A 17,460-nucleotide genomic window follows, 5' to 3' on the forward strand; every position below is an offset into this window, starting at 1 on the left:
ACTGAGCAGGCGCTACAGCGCGCGGCCTCCTCTGCGGCGAGCCGGGAGGGGCGGGGCACTCGACCCGGAGGTCGGGGGCTCGGCGGGGAGGGGCAGGGGCCGGGGCGGGGGTGGCCTCAGCCGGGCGGGCTGCAGGCGTCTCTGGGACAGCCGGGGGTTTGGACCTGGAGTCCAAACCTGGCGTCATCGCCAAGGGCCTCGGGCTTCGATCAGAAAGAAGGGGCTTGGCTGTCAGGGCCCGGGGGCTTCAGCTGGGTGGGGCTGGCCCACGCTGGCCAGTTTGTCCCAGAAACCCGGCTCCTTCCGCGCCCAAGTGTGGTCTTCCATTGATCCAGCCAAGGTGGGAAAACGCCATAGTACAACCACCCCTTTCCCCCCAGACAAAACAGTCTTACAGCTTCCTCCTCGAAGACTGCTCGGTGTTCCTAGATAAGTGTGGATGAAAGACCCCAGAAGGACCGAGCGACAAATGCTTAAAACCATGTATAAAACAAATGTTTAAAATGGGTGTCTGTAAACTCTACTGGGTTTCTGGTATATATAGATTCTTTTTAGAATTAGATGAATGATGGAAAAATCTTTTTCATAAGTGCTAGTTCAAATAGCATGACGTCTCTGTAAAGAATTAGTTTTTTTTAAAAAAAGATTTTTATTTATTTGACAGAAATCACAAGTAGGCAGGGAGGCAGGCGGGGTGGGGTGGGGGAGAAAGCAGGCTCCCTGCTGAGCAGAGAGCCGGATGTGGCTCGATGGAGGACTCGATCTCAGGACCCTGGGATCATGACCTGAGTAGAGGCTTTAACCCATTGAGCCACCCAGGAGCCCCAAGAATTAGTTTTCAAACCCAGGTTGCAACGTAGTGGGTTGTGGTCTCAATTTACCATGTGGTGACCAGCATATGTACCATAAGGACAAAATAGAATAGAATAAAATGGGAGGGGGCGGTTGGGAGTAAAAATATGCATCTCACATGGTAAGGGCAGGTGTTATTTTGTGACTTTGCTTCATAGGTAAATCATGTCATTAATGTCCTTTATTCCTTTTAGAAGATGAATCCTAACTTCTTAAATCCATTCTCTGCCTTGCCATGTCCTTGAAAATGTGCTTTACCAATGGCCTCCTTCTTTGCAGACATATCTTTCAAACTTCAACAAATATTCTCTTGACCTTGTGCTTTTAAGGTAAGTTATTTGCGTAAGTTACTTATTTAAATGTTCTTGATGATTTATCTTCTGTTTGCTTCTTAAATTTGAAGTTTTCTTCCAGTATCTCAGAGCAAGACTTGAGCCAAGCCATGTGCTTCAATTACCATTCATCTGCTAGATATGCAGGAAAAGTTTTTAATATGTAGCTTTTTGGAACAGCTTCCAAGACCAGTGTGCTGTAATTAAAAGTTTTAGTGACTTAACACAAGAGAAATTTCTTGTTCACATAGCAGTTTAAAAAGCAGGTGTCATTAATCAATGGGCTGCTTTCCTCCATGTAATGATTCAGGCTCCCAGGCTTCTTCCATCCTGTAGAATAGAGGTCAACAAACAGTTTTGTAAAGGGCCGGATTGTAATGTTTAAGGCTTTGTGGCCATAGGGTCTCTGTTTCAACTCTTTAATTCTGCCTCTGCACTTGTAGTTCTGTAGATGGTACTTTAATATGAATGGTCATGGCCGCATTCCCATGACACTTCACAAAAATGGGCAGCCTGCTGGAATTGGCCTGTAGTTCGCTAACTCCTGCCCTAAGGCCTCAGAGACTTCTGCATTTAGTTAGTGGTTGGGCAAAAAGAAGGCATACCTGCTTCTTAACCACATGGGCCCAAAATGACATACAGCATTTTCTCTCTACCATATAATTGGAGAAAATGAAGCCCCATCTAGAGAAAAGAGGGAAGGCTGGGAAATGTCCCTAGCTCTACATGTACCATCCACAACTCTAAGGATAGAAAGGTGCAGGGAAGGGGGCCTAGAATTATAGCTAGGTGTCTCTAACCACAAACTATATCACCTTAGGGGGCACCTGGGTGGCTCAGTTGTTAAGTGTCTGCCTTCGGCTCAGGTTATGATCCCAGGGTTCTGGGATTGAGCCCATCATCCGGCTCCCTCCTTGGCCGGGAAGCCTGCTTCTCCCTCTCCCACTACCCCTGCTTGTGTTCCCTCTCACTGTCTCTCTCTCTGTAAAACAAAACAAAACAAAAAATTACTTTCACCTTAATTTGAATTTCTTTTTTCATATTTATCCTTATAATAGCTTCAAGTTATTATATACTATATAGTATTTTGACTTTTTAAAAAAAAGTAACACCACTTTTTGTTCTCTTTCAAATAAATTCTCAGGAGGAAACCCAGTATGTAGAAAGCACCAAAGTGGATATGCTGTAGAATTTAAGGGGGGGGGGTGTTGGCAGAATGCCATCAGCTTAGCCTGTGCCTTAACAGAGGTAATGGTCACCAGGTATCTTTGTGGGGAACATGCAAACACAGTGTGAAAACCAATGCCATAAAGTTCATGCTGGTGATAATGCAATCCAAGGAATCATAGAAATCATTTTGAGGGTAATTCAGTAAGTTATTGTTTAAGTCACCTGAAATTTAAAGCATTCCAAATTACTATTTACCAATACTCCCGTTGAAGTTCTTAAGTACAGTCTTTCTTGGGTATCACCATTTATGCATAAGCTGGTTAAGAGAGTTTATTATAAGTGACTTCGACTCATTGTTTTCCCTGTCTGCTTCTTCCACTAAATCAAGTTGAAAATATTTTGATTTTTCAGTTCCTTTAGAAAAGTTGAAGATAGTAGGCTACTCTTAATCTCTTTATACTTTTTAACATTGCGTCAACTCAAGGGTGTTCTAGGTTTTTTTTTTTTTAAGGGTGTTCTAGTTTTAAATTAGCATTGAACTTTCCATTCCTTTACTTGATTTTTTTTCCTGCAAAATAATAATTAATTTTTTTTTTTTTTTTAAGATTCCAGCTTTATTAAGCATACCATTGTTAGAGTTGACACATGGGGGCACTATTCTTAAATGGAATAGAAAAAAGAAAGAACCCATTAAATTTCCCTGGGATTGAAGTCTGTAACAGGGAGAGGAGGTGAAGCCTTTGAGGAATTGGTATGGTGATTCACTATTGTGTGAGTGCACTAAGTGACTAACCAACATTTTTGAGCACCTGTTTATACAAAGTAGTGTGATGGAGGACGCAAGAGATTGTTAAAGAAGTAGGAAAGACAAAACTTATGATCATACCTTACACACAGACAGCCCTAGAACTGATGAAACAAAAACGTTACTGTGAAAAGAAAAAAAAAAAAGTCATTTGGTAAAAAACACACACACACAAAGCACTGCATATATACTAACCAATAAAGTGTATGTGTTTATTCATTCATTTCATAATTCAGTCATTCACCAAATATTTATGGAGTGACTACCAAATGCCTGGCACTGTGCTGAGTACTGTGAAGCAGTGAAGTAGATAAGCACAGGCCTTGCTTTCATGGATGTTATAATGAGTTTACAGCCGTGGTTACATCAGCATCAGCATCACCAGCAAGAAATACAGTACTAAATCATTTTGTGGCTATTGGAGTATCATAGACATTCTTACCCCTTTTCAAACCAAAGGAAACGAGATCAGAAGTAGAAAGAAAAATTAAATGACTTTTTGGTGGTTTTACTTTTCTACAAGATTTTAACTGATTTGTCACTTCTTATCCAAGATAATCTTGTGCTATTACAAAAGAGAAAAAACAGCACATTAAAACTGTATGTTTCATAGGAGTTTGGGTTCAAAAAATATATTGTGGATCCTTTCACATTGTAATTTCAACATATTCCATAACAATGAAAAGGGACAGCAAGTTTGGATATTTCTCTCAAGTTTTAGTTATTTTATAACAACATTGTGTTTGTTTAATTCCTCTTAAAACTAATGAGTAAAGTCATCTAAGAAGTAACTGAATAGGCCTTGGATCAAGACTCAAGGTCATACTGGGCTTTCCTAAATTATTTTACGCAAAGTATATTTCAAAACTCGTTTAAGTCTAGTACTAACCAGGAAAAGATAAACTTAACCAAAATTCTCTAGAACTGAGAATGAAGGCAGAGCACTCAGAAACAATCATTTCAAGACACACTGTTCAGAAAGAAACAAATATGGCTCGGAGGATCAGATACAGATTATATCATCAATCCTTTATCTAAAAAAGAAAAAAGGACAAAAACCTCACACCTGGGATAGCACATAAGCAACAGAGGTCATCTAAATAAATATCTTGCTGCTTTCTTTCTTTCTTTTTTTTAATATTTCATGTTATATTTTCCTTTATAGATTTACAGCTCTAAACAAATGAAGTTACTGTATTTTTTAGACACTTAGCAATAAATGTCTACAATTTCTATTTTTGTCTCCATTGTTGTTAGACATTACACATGGCATTTGGAGCCCTGCCTCAGAACCAGTAATTTTTAAAAAGTAAAAACGCTTTATTAATACAAAAGTATTATTTATTGTAGACGAGATAGTAAATTAGACTAAGCAAAAATGGGGGAACTTCACAATCATTGTACATCCTTGCAGATCTTAAAACACACACACACATTTTAAAAGGTATAATATACTATTTTGTAACCTGTGTCTCCTAACATGGTTTCAACATCTTTCCACATATTCACTTATTTTAAATGGCTGCGCAGCCTTTAGGTGTACAATAACCCATTTCCAGATGTCGGGCACTTTGGTTAGTTCTACTTTATTATTACAAACAACTTCGGGAGGCAGAGTAATAACTTTGAGGCTACAATAATTTCCTTAATTCTTTCCAAGGACTTCAGTAGACTATGACTGCGTCCCTTTTCCCAGCAGACAGAAATATTTGGACATCACCATTACTCCCCTCCCCTCGCCAAAGTCCTTTCCTGATGGGCAAAAAATCTGTCTCATCACGTCCCAGGCACGTTCTCGGTTATCATCCAGTCACTGAGATGCCAGAGGGGCGTTTCCAGCCCCGCAACCGGAGCCTCGCCGCCGCCCACAGTTTGACCTCCACCAAGGTGACGCGGAAGAACAGCCCCCGGCCGCACCCAGCTCCGACACAGCGCGTGCGCGCGCATGAGCGGCCGGGCGTGTGCATACAGCGGCTGCGCGGCCGGCGTGAGGCCTCGTGAAGGTATCTGCTGCCGGCTACGCTTCTCCTCCTGCTCCTCCACCGCCACATCGGGTGTGGGTTGAATCGGGGAGGGGGAGTTTGATGGCCTGGGCCTGGTTTCCTTTCCTCTGGGCGTGCTTTTTTCGGGGGTGTGTGTGTAGTGGTGCTTGAGAGGTGGTGTGGGGAGTTGGCCACGCCCCTTCACTTCCAAACCCCGCCCTGGGTCAAAGCCCTAGTTTTCGCCATGTTTTTGAAGACCAATAAAGTTCACGTAGCCCTGCCTCAAGAGGATAGGCACTGGTGTTTTTTGTGTCATCGACACCAGAAATACTACCTGGAATAAGGCCTCGGTAATCCTGATAAAGGATGCTTTCTGCAGTCCATAAAAGGCTGGGACTGCCTGTTTTTCATGGTGTAATTCTGTTGTGAATTGAAAGAATCATTTCACCTCTCTATCTTGCAATGTCTGAGGGTACTTAACAGTCTAAAAAGGGAACTCCAAACGGTTTGATGATGAGTCTAAATTAAAGTGATGTTAACGTTGTTTTCCCTGTCTTCATTAACAGCTCCCACTGAGCACCAGAAGGGAATCGGCTATCGCTTGTTAGGCCTATAAAGTATCTAAACAACAGCGATTACCTCCAGGACGTGTTGTGATCTGTTACAGGAATGTGTTTCTGATCGAATCTCAATCATGTTGTCAAACTGCTTGCAAAATTTCTTAAAAATGACAAGCCCTCATGTATATCCAAGATTATGCCAGCGACTAATAGGAAGTAAAAGGAGGTTTTCCGGAACCGTGCCAATGTTCAGATTTCGTAGGCGGGTTGTCATTACAGGCATTGGCTTAGTGACTCCTCTGGGTGTTGGAACTCAGCTGGTATGGGATCGTCTCATCCGAGGAGAGAGTGGAATTATTTCCCTGGTCGGTGAGGAGTATAAGAATATCCCTTGCAGTGTTGCTGCTTTTGTGCCAAGAGGTGGTGATGAAGGTCAGTTCAATGAACAAAACTTTGTGTCCAAATCCGATATCAAGTCCATGTCTTCTCCAACCGTTATGGCCATCGGGGCTGCAGAGTTAGCCATGAAAGATTCTGGCTGGCACCCTCAAACAGAAGCTGATCAAGTGGCGACTGGAGTTGCAATTGGCATGGGAATGGTTCCTCTTGAAGTTGTTTCTGAAACTGCTTTGATGTTTCAGACAAAAGGTTATAGTAAAGTCAGCCCATTCTTTGTTCCTAAGATTCTGGTCAATATGGCAGCAGGCCAGGTCAGCATTCGATATAAACTCAAGGGCCCCAATCATGCAGTGTCTACAGCCTGTACCACAGGAGCTCATGCTGTGGGAGACTCCTTTAGATTTATAGCCCATGGTGATGCTGATGTGATGGTGGCTGGAGGTACAGATTCTTGCATTAGTCCTTTATCTCTTGCTGGGTTTTCCAGAGCGCGTGCTCTGAGCACAAACCCTGAACCTAAGTTGGCATGTCGACCATTTCACCCCAAAAGAGATGGTTTTGTAATGGGAGAAGGTGCAGCTGTGCTGGTGCTGGAAGAATATGATCATGCCGTTGAACGAGGGGCGCGGATCTACGCAGAAATTTTGGGCTATGGACTCTCAGGTGATGCTGGTCACATAACTGCGCCTGACCCTGAAGGAGAGGGTGCCTTAAGGTAAAGACTTGTTTTGTTTTTTTTTTATTTCAAGATTTATTTACCAATTTGAGGGAGTGCGCAGTTGTGGGGGGGGTGGGAAGGGCAGAGGGCGAGGGAGAGAATCCCAAGCAGACTCCACATTGATGCAAGAATCCCAGAATCCTAGGACCCGAAGATCACAACTTGAGCTGAAACCAGAGTGGGCTGCTCAACCCACCACACCACCCAGGTGCCCCAAGACTAGTTTTATTTAAAATATTTCTTCAAAAAAGACATTTTATTAGACTTTCAAATTAGGGAGTCCAGTATTGTAGTATCTACCCGTGGTGTACACTGTCTTTGATGTTTTTCCAATTTAGACTAAACAAAACGGTTTTGAATTCTTTGCTTTAACATATTTGAAATATTTGAAAGCATTTGAACATCCTTAACAGAAACTGGATTTTAGTTAAGGCATGTAAAGTTGTGAAGAGGGCCATGTGTGTCTTTGCCAATTTTTCATACTTCCAATTGTGCTTAACAGCTGTCAGAGTGCTCCCTCCCACAGTCGTCTTCTTTGGCCCTTCATCATCTCAGACAGCCATGTCGACCCTTTCTTCTAGTTGTCTCTGGTCTCTGTGCAATTTCAACCAGGTTCTGCTGTTACTAAATCAGTACTTTCTAACTTTTCACCACCCAGGGATATTAAAATGCAGACTCTGACTCTGGGCCTGGGGTGGTGCTAGAGATTCTGCCTTTCTAACAAGCTCAAGCGGATGCTGATGCTGCTGGTCTGAGAACCACAATTTGAAAAGCAAGTTGATATCGCAGAAGAGATAGTTAACTTAAAAAAATCCCTGTTAATGTGTTAGCTAATGGATTAGCCTGCTTAGATCATATTATGTTTTAACCAGTTTACTTGGCCAGGGGTTGGCAGACCTTTTCTGTAAAGGCACAAATAGTACTTTCAGCTTTGTGGGACATAGGGTCTTTGTCACAATTTGTTCAAATCTGTCTTCTAGTGTGAAAGCAGCCATAGACAATATATAAATGAATGGATGTGCTCCAGTGAAGCTACAGTTGACCTTTGAACAATGCAGGGGTCAGTGGCACTGGCCCGCTGTGCAACCAAAAATTCCATGTATAACTTTTGACTCCTCCCAAACTTTACTCATAGGCTACTGTTGACAAAAAGCCTTACTGATAACATAAACAGTCAATGAACACGTATTTTGTGTATGTATTTTATATTGTTTTCTTACAATAAGGTAAGCTGGAGAAAAGAGAAAGTTATTTAGAAAATCATAAGGAGGAAAAAATACATTTACAGTACAGTAATATAAAAAATCCACATTTAAGTGGACCCACACTCTTCAAAGCCATATTATTCAAGGGTCAACAGGCATCTGGCCAGGGCCATAGTTTACTGGCCCCTGAATTATGCTTTTGAGTTTTACTAAATAGTTGTTGGTGCTAGAAGTGTCAAACAGTAGCCAGCTAGATGAAGAACAGTTATATTTAGGTGAAACCCTTCATCATCACACTTCAGATTACACCCGGAGCTACCTCTTAAGGAATTATACGCAGTCCAGAGATCAGGAACTAAAACAGAAGGTGTTGATGTTGATGATGTTTTCAAAGATTCTTCTAGAGAAATGTTTTATTTTCTGATTTGTTTGTTTGTTTGTTTTTGCTTGGTGTTGTACTTCATTTATTTAGCATTCTTACAGCCTAAATAGAATTTTGAAAAGTTATTTGAAGCACCAAAGTAATGGTGCAGCCATTTTTAGATTATTGAGAAATATGCCAAGTTTTACATTTAAATGTGCGAGAAAAAATTAAAACACAGTTATAAAATTTTTTACCACATTTGGAATCACTACATACACACATACATACACCCCCCCCATTGATAAAAAATTCCTAGAAGAAAAACTATTCTAGGTTTGAGTCAGCATGGTTTTTCCTCCAGAGAAAAATACCAGTTCAAACAAATGGAAATATATTTTCTTAGAGATTATAAAACCTATAGGCCTGTGTGTTTAGCTCATGGTGTTGAATCAGGCCAGGGTATTGGGGGTTACTCCTTATTCCCATGCAGGTGGCATTCTAATTCATCTGGTAATCCAAGTTGGGGTTCTGTTATTAGAGGAAAGGATTCTCTTCACCTAGCATATATGTTTATTTTTTTTCTTATAAGCCATATAAAGACTCCTGTGTTCAAATTAAACTTAGTTCTGATGAACTTCTTTCCTTATTTTATTAGATGTATGACTGCAGCTGTAAAAGATGCAGGTGTACAACCTGAAGAGATATCCTATGTCAACGCACATGCTACTTCCACCCCATTGGGAGATGCTGCTGAAAACAAAGCTATCAAACATCTTTTCAAAGACCATGCACCTGCCCTTGCAGTTTCTTCAACTAAGGGAGCCACAGGACATCTGTTGGGAGCTGCAGGGGCAGTTGAGGCAGCTTTTACTGCTCTGGCTTGTTATTATCAAAAACTACCACCTACTTTAAACCTGGATTATACAGAACCAGAATTTGATCTCAATTATGTTCCACTAAAGGCACAGGAATGGAAAATTGAGAAAAGATGTATTGGACTCACCAATTCCTTTGGTTTTGGTGGTACTAATGCAACACTTTGTATTGCTGGCATGTAGGACAAATAATTTGTAATTAAATATGATTTAAAAAAATATGAACTATATTAAATGGAGAAATAATTGTTTACATAAATATATCAATATGTATCTATATATTGATCTGTATCAATACCCAAATACCCTTCATCTGTATCAGGGTTTTTCAGCCCTGCCACTATCGATATTTTGGACAGGATAATTCTTTGTTGGGGGAGGGGAAGCTGTCCTGTATATTATAGGATGCTGGGCAGCATCCTCACCTTTACCCACTAGATTTCAGAGGCACCATCTTCTCTAGTTGTGACAACCAAAAATGTCTCTAGATGTTGCTAGGTGTTTTCTGGGTGGCAAAATGGTCCCGATATGAGAACCACTGATCTCTATTTTCCTAATACCCTAGGTCAAACAATTCTTTGATGTTTCACCTGCTTTTGTATCTTCCAATAACATTTGGTGAGTAGCTGTTCTGTGCTAGGCTAGGTTATTGCATTGCACAACTCTAGGCTTACCATTCCCATACAACATAAAGAGAAGGAAGACACATATAACTGGGAGTTTGCCTCATTGATCATTACCCCTTCTATCCAGCTAGCTCTCTTTTCTTCGTATTATCTATACAGAGATGCAATAAATTAGTGGAATTTCCCTAAATGTCCAAGTCATGAGTTTTCTGAAAGAAGGAAGTAAAATTGGTTTGGTGTTTCGTACTCCTTTTGTAATTATGGTGGCATCTAGTGATTAAGGAAGATAAAGGTACTTGGGAAGTGGAGCAGAACTTGGTGGCTTAAGCCACATTACCTCAACCCACCTTTATTATAGCTATGGTAGATAATTTTTGTGTCTGTCCCCTACATGGTGGTGTCTCTAATTTTCCATGCTGGGGCTTTTTCTAAAGATCTTTTGGGATCTCCTTCATCCCTATCTGGCTGGAAGTATTGGGAAAGGGACAGGGACAAGCTCCCTAGAGCAGCAGTCAAAACCAAAAAGGATGGAATTAGTGGTTAAGTGTGTCCGCCTCCTCCCAGAAGGATATCTAATGTTCTCCCCAGTTCCTCAGAGGGTTTCTGGTCAGATAAAACTTCAGTGCTCAGGGCATTAAGCAGTTCAATAACCTCTTCCCTGGCTTTTCCCCCTTCCCTTTTTTCCCTTTCTGATTTTTAATCCTACTCCCAGGAATCACCCCCCAAACAAACAAACCTGTGTTAGGCTCTGCTTTGTGGGAGACTCAAACTGAGTAAGAAGTGGGTGTTAAAATGGGGGTTTATAGAGCAAATGGGTAGAGTGAATAAGTGGATAAATGGAACATGTATATTTCTGCCGAACTGAATTGTATTCCACATGTTTTAATAGGCTGGATATATTATCTACCCACTGACCTTAACTATAACACTTCATCCCCTGTATTCCCAAGACTGCAGCCATATTCATTCAGTTATAATCAGTTCTAATTGTCATTGGCATGTATTAATTTTCTCAACCAAAATTTGTTGGTTGCTAACTATGGAGGTTTTGTACTGGCTTCCAAGAATAAAGTGATAGGTCAGGGAAGGTTTCCTGTTTTTTCTTTTTAAGATTTTATTTATTTGACAGAAAGAGACACAGTGAGAGAGGGAACACAAACAGGAAGAGTGGGATAGGGAGAAACAGGCTTCCTGTTGACCAGGGAGCCTGATGGGGGGCTCAATCCCAGGACCCTAGGATCATGACCTGAGCTGAAAGCAGCTGCTTAACTACTGAGCCATCCAGGTGCCCCGCAGGAAAAGTTTCCAAAAAGAAGCTGAGCCCAGAGGCGCCTGGGTGACTCAGTGGCTTGAGCCTCTGCCTTGAGACTCTGTCATGGTCTTGGAGTCCTGGGATTGATCCCTGCATGGGGCTCTCTGCTCAGCGGGGAGCCTGCTTTCCCCTTCCCCTGCCTGCCTCTCTACCTACTTGTGATCACTCTCTCTGTGTCAAATAAATAAAATCTTTAAAAAGAAAAAAGCTGAACCCATAGGGTGAATAGGTCTCGGCCAAGTTAGGGGAAGAGAGATGGAATGAAAAGTCTTCCAGCCACAAGGAATAGTGTGGAAAGGTTAGAAAAGTCAGAACATTTGTACTATACATAAATATATATAGCCTGAGATTGGGGAGGAAGAAGAGATAAAGCAGGAAATCTGGTGGAAGTCAGGTCACAAGGAACCTTAAGTTTTTTTAAGGGCATAAAAGTAGTGGGAGGTCATTTAAGGTAAGGTCATGATGGTTTTGTAAGATGTCAGCTTGGCTAGGCTCACCTACATTACCCAGAATTCTCTTTATGTTTTTGGTTAGTGCTGGCCATAAGAGATTCTTGTGGGAGATTGGGAGGGTGGATGTGAAGCAGCAGCCATTTCGTAGCAGATACCTGATGGGGCTTTGCTGGCTTACCTCGATGAGGAGGCAGTGGCTGAGCCTGAAACTGCTTCCCCTTCTGCTGGATCTTCCTTCAGTTTCCCTGACTCCTGGACCAGGTGTGTGTCTAGCTCCATGAAAATGAATGATCCAGGTTTGCCCCACACCACCCAAATCAGAAGGAGCAAGTTCTGAGTGGTTTCAGTTCATTTTCGTGGTTGTGGGTTCCAGCTTGTTACTGAAACTTTACATCTTTCTTCCCTTTCCAACTGCCTTCCCTGTGGACTAAAGATTCCAGCATCAGAGGGTAACAGGTGAACATAACAGCCTTACAGAGACAGCTTTACTACTTCTCCTAAAGAGGAAGCTTAGTGGGACAAATAGTAGCTCTTAATGCCGCAGTAGGTTTCAGGTTCACACTGGTCCTCATCCTCCCCCTAATCCACTATTCATCCTAAATTCCCCCTCGCACTCAGCTGTAGTTATTTTGGCAGGCCTTGCTGACTCCCCTGGTGGTGTGACCCAGACCTTCATTCACGACAGCCTGGGCCCTAAGCAATCATACCACACCTTTTCCAGACAGCAGTTGCTGTTTATGTCTAAACCATTGGCATCAGGAGGAAAGGAAATACCAGAAGGTGCCCAAGTACACAACCTAGATTCCACACATACTCTTCCTGTCCTTGTAAAGCAGCGCCATCTTCTTCAGCTGATTAGAGTCAAATACCACAGCCAGTATGTTGACTTTCTGGGCTCAGGGCACAAGGAGTCCAAGTGTCCTAGTGGTAACTACACTTTGGTGTTTAATGAGACACTTTCTGTGTTTCGTGGCATGAGTATGTACATTCTTTGGAGATCAGAACTTCTAACACTGCCGAGTTACAAGGATGGGAAGCACAAAATTCCCTATTGTGATTGAATCACTGGGAGTGATGGTAATCGGGGTCACTCCTCTTCCCCATACCCATTGTGTTCTATTTAGTGGGAACTTGGCCCTGTAGTGAAGTCTTTGATTTCAGCAAATACTGCATCCTGAGGATGGCACCACGTTCAGGATATTGCTTGTGAGCTGCTGATTCAGGTTTGCCGTTAGAGGGCTGTTTTGGCATTCTCTGAGGCTGGCTGCTTCTGGATGGTATGACATGGGATACAACTCATGGATCCCATGTCACTGGCATGCTCCCAGGGTCCATCTCGTTTGCTTGTTTGTTCTGCAGGAAGCCCCCTGCTGAGTGTTGGAGGAGTCATCAAGAGGTTGTGTGCCAAAGAAATAACCAAATTTCCATGTTAATCACATTGTTAACGAACTCTTACCAGATCTTTAACCATAGCTATTTTTAAGTCTTTTGTCATTTACAGACAGTTACTGTTGTACTCCCATGCCCTTGCAAAAGTGTTCCTGCACACTGCTTTATCTTCTAGGAGACTCATGGAAAAGACTAACAAGTACAGGTGTCTGATATCTAAGATCATACTATAGAACTGAATAAGAATTTACAGAACTCTAATGGAAAAACTCATAAGGATGTCTATAGTTTTTATGGCTTTTTATTGGAAACATTGATTTTTTTGGTCTTGTTTTTCCAGATTTAAGGAAACCTTTTGCTCTTTTTCCTTAAGCTATCAGCAGTTTGACAACATCTACCTTTATAAACAAAGTCGAAACACTTACCTTTTCTTCCCTACCTGATCCTTCCAGAATTTGGAAACTCTTACTGTGTATTCTTATTTTCATGTCCATATAGCTTTTTTTTAGACTTCTTTTTCTTTTTAAAAAGATTTTATTTATTTATTTGACAGACAGAGATCACAAGTAGGCAGAGAGGCAGGCAGAGAGAGAGAGAGAGGAGGAAGCAGGCTCCCTGCCAAGCAGAGAGCCCAATGCGGTACGGGACTCGATCCCAGGATCCCGACCATGACCCGAGCCAAGGCAGAGGCTTTAACCCACTGAGCCACCCAGGCGCCCCTCATAGAGCTTTTTTGTATAAGTTCAGTAAGAATCTGTTCTCCTTGTAACAGGAAAGAGCTATAGCAGCCAGTGAGTTGAACTCAGAGCTGTTTGGCTGGTGATCACTCATAAGTCCTGGCTGTTAACCCTTTATACTGACAGTTGGGCTATTCAAAAGGGATCAACCCCATGGTTTGGACCGATGGGAAGCTGAGAGATGGATGTTCATGAATAAGCCCCTGTGAGGTCAGGATATGTGGAAGGGCATTTGGGTTCACCTGCAAGGGCCTGAGACATTTCTCACTGCCTTCTACATCCTGGCTCATAAGGCAGGACACCTCTTAGCAATCAGGAAGTTAATGCTATTGCTCTGTACAAGCCCTGGTACTGACCTGTCAGTAGGTGCCACACTACTGCCCAGGTGGAATGGCATATTGCCAAATTGCCCTTGAAATACATAGACTTGGTTAATGCAGTAACAACATGTCTTGTGCATTCTAAACAATGCCCAAGGCAATTGCCTAAAGACCCTAGGGCTGTTCACTGGAGTTGCCAATGGATGACAGATTGGCAGGTTGATGATGTTGGTCCCTTCCCTCCAACTGAGGGTTCTTAATATGCCTTGATATGTGTTGACACTGTGTCTGGCCTAACCCAAGTATTCCTGTCACCATAGGGGATTAGCGAAGCTAAGTACCGTGTAGATACCCACATCAAATAGATGGTGATCAGGCGTCACATTGCAAATGTCATGATATATAAAACTGGGCAAAAGAGTATGACATTGAATGGAGGTTCCATCTTCCCTATAAACTGCAAGCAATAGATTAAATTACTCAAGGATAAAACTACCTTGCCTGGGTAGACTAAGGTACTATCCCATGTTTTAATACATTTGAATGATCATCCAGTAGCACCGCTTGCTCCATATGCCAGACTGAGGACCCAGCTGAGATACCCAGTACCACAAATGTATGACAATTGTGGAAACCAGAGCCCTCCCCATCAACCGTCACCGTGGATCAAAGTGCTGTGCTGCTGAGTATACGAAGTCCCATGATGCCTGGGAAAGTTGTTACCTACTGGGATTTGCAATGGGATGTCCCATCAGAATGGATGAATAATTACTTTGCAACCCTCAAGGAGGAGGAACTATTTAATCTCCACTGGGATCCAGTTGTCCTGCTGCAAGCTGGACCTCTGAAATGTACTATACCTGGAATGAAACATGCACCATTTTAAACAGGAAGAAAGCAGAGGTCTTGGTCGACATATTCTGCCCCAGTCCATCTCCTCCTGCCTGAGAATGCTGCCTCCCCCAGGAAACATGCACAGTATTATATCCAGGTCAAATCCTAAAGCCACCAACCTCATTCCCCTCTAGGCCAGACGGATACATTCTGTTTTCCACTGGTATAATCATTTGGCCATTGTCTTTTCCCCTCACCATCATCTTAAAGGACCTTATCACTCACATAGAAGGCCTTACAAAATTCACTTAGGAAGCCTTAAATGATAGCCAACATAGCCTCTCCTTACCAAACACTGAAATATCTCTAAAGAAAAAAACTATCCTCCAAAAAAGGATGGCCTTGAATGTTATTACTGCCTTGCAAGGAGGCACCTATGCTGTTACCCAAGAGAATGCTGTGTGTTCATACCTGTTAATGCTAATACATTAGCAGAGTCACATGAGCATCCAAGTGAATGTTCTGAATGACACCCTTCTTTGGTAACTTAATGAATTGGTAGTTTGGATCATGGGGTCTTTGGTGGAAAAAATTGTTCTTTATCTTGGGAATCGTTACCTCAGTGTTCTCTTGCATGTGTCTGTATTGTGGTATCTGCCTCCAACGCAGCCAGGTAGCTGTCCAATGAATCACCTCCATCCGGGTGAAACTCCTTGCTGCCTGCTCAGGGTAATTAGAAGAGGCCGGGGGTGGGACATGGGGGCTTGTAAGGTTGTAAAGGCAGATCGGGAGGGGTAAATTATTGCAGGAGGTCACCCAGCTGACAGAAACACCAGTTGACCCTCGGGCTAGACCCAGGCAATTAGAAGTTCCTGACCCCATCCTGGGTCCTGAAAATCTACATTCAGCCCTTAGTTTCTACAGCGGGAGGCAATTTCAAGGACACAGCCTTGAGCGAGCAATATGTTATTGAAACTATCTGGGAAGTTACACGACTAAACCTCATTAAGGCCTCTCTACAAACTTTAAAGATTTCTTGCAGCTGATGCAGAGATCCACGAGGTACGAGCCTCATAAGTTTCCCTTACTTGTTAGCCAGCTACTCACCAACCAGGAGTGGCCAGCCTCTTTCTTCAGGCTTTCCTTGTCCTCCTGTGTTAAGGGCCCATTCAGATCTCGTCAGGGAAGCTGACAAGAAGCACCATTCAGATGTTGTGTTGTGTGGGGTTCCATGCTCGTGGAGCCCCTGAAATAGGAATCTAATCCTATGACCACGAAACACAGTTGCTTCTTTCTGAGCTATGTTGGACGTTCGGGGGTAACGCTACAGTGGTTTCCCCCTTACCTGCAGTTTGGTTTTCCGAAGCCTTGATTCCCTGCCCTCAGCCAAGCCCAGAAGCCAGTCATCCTGATGGGTGGTCAGAAGGTCAGTAAGAGCCCAAGGTTCTGCCACAGCACCCATGACGTTCCCCTCACGTGCTCGTCATCTCCTCATGTAGGCATATGCTATCTGTCATCAGCAAAAGAAGGGTGAGTTCAGTGCCATAAGGTATTTTGAGAGAGCACATTCACATAACTTTTATTACACTATAATTCTATTTTATTGTCAATCTCTCACTGTGCCTAATTTATCAATTAAGCTCTATCATAGGTATGTATGTATAGGAAAAAACAGAATTTATCTGTGGTTTCAGGCCTCCACTGGGAGGTCTTAGAAGGTTTCCCTGGCAGATAAGGAGGCGCAGCTATAGCTAAATTGTTTACTTAGTAAATGGAGGCAGTGGTAGCTAGATTCATCTGGTAAGTGGAAGTCCACATTGGTGGGCCCATATGTACCCTCCATTTCTGCCATTGTGACTACTTCATTCATGTGTCTTTCATGCGAGTTCTGAGGTGTTCAGTGACAAGGCTGACTAATGTCAGTTGGCAGGTCCTTTTGTCCACTTGGTTGTTCAGTTCCTCTGCAGTGGTGGATGTCTTCTGGGGGGTATAAATGTGTGATACAGAAGTCTTTATTCAAATAAGTGTCTGTATGTCTGTCTGCATGGCTCCACCCCAGATAATCTCTGATCTTTCCGTCTTTTTCTTTCCAGATGCCTGACTGAAGGAGAGAATTTTGGCTATTCCCTAGGAATCTCTATATGGTCTCACTTCTTGGGCTTCTTTTGGACAGAGTAGATGGCCAGCTGGGCTGTTTGCAGCTCTGCCCATTAGGAAGATTTCCCCTCCCCAAGGTCTTTCAAGTCTACTCTGTTAAAAGATAAAATGAGGCATGCTAAATATTTTCAGAGTTATCGGAAAATTTTATTGATTCAAATTGGCCAGTACCAAAAGAGAAACGGTTAGGAGCCTTCCACCAGCAAGAGCTCAGGGAGAGATTTTGTAGAGAACAGGTGGAAGCAAAGCAAGGCACTTACTGATTGACTGTAGCTTACATTCTAGTTGGCTGTTTGTGATTGGTTGTCCTTAGCTTTCTGTTTAATCACCTTGAGGCATATACAGGCTTGATTTTGGTTTATTTACATCAG

The 17,460-nt window shown here is 42.6% G+C and overlaps 1 protein-coding gene across 5 annotated transcripts; it reads left to right on the forward strand.

The window, feature by feature from the left end:
• Positions 1–157: 157 nt before the first annotated feature.
• Positions 158–9,492, forward strand: OXSM (3-oxoacyl-ACP synthase, mitochondrial). Of its 5 annotated transcripts, none has more exons than XM_044252577.1 (5): positions 158–340; positions 1,047–1,181; positions 4,820–5,162; positions 5,708–6,815; positions 9,043–9,492. In XM_044252577.1, exons 4-5 carry the CDS (start codon positions 5,836–5,838, stop codon positions 9,443–9,445), a joined length of 1,383 nt encoding a protein of 460 aa, XP_044108512.1. In that variant the 5' UTR covers positions 158–340; positions 1,047–1,181; positions 4,820–5,162; positions 5,708–5,835; the 3' UTR covers positions 9,446–9,492. The 5 variants fall into 5 exon arrangements, with proteins under 5 accessions (XP_044108512.1, XP_044108513.1, XP_044108515.1 ...); XM_044252578.1 differs by having other exon boundaries at positions 4,947–5,162; XM_044252580.1 differs by having other exon boundaries at positions 1,132–1,181; positions 4,947–5,162.
• Positions 9,493–17,460: the final 7,968 nt, after the last annotated feature.

This window comes from Neovison vison, chromosome 6, assembly GCF_020171115.1.
Source record: "Neovison vison isolate M4711 chromosome 6, ASM_NN_V1, whole genome shotgun sequence".
NCBI lineage: Eukaryota > Metazoa > Chordata > Mammalia > Carnivora > Mustelidae > Neogale > Neogale vison.

Excerpts from the sequence above, each read along its gene's own strand:
- OXSM (XM_044252577.1), top strand. The coding sequence starts at position 5,836 with ATGTTGTCAAACTGCTTGCAAAATTTCTTAAAAATGACAAGCCCTCAT. Across the intron at positions 6,816-9,042 it reads GAAGGAGAGGGTGCCTTAAG|ATGTATGACTGCAGCTGTAA; the intron begins GTAAAGACTTGT and ends TTATTTTATTAG.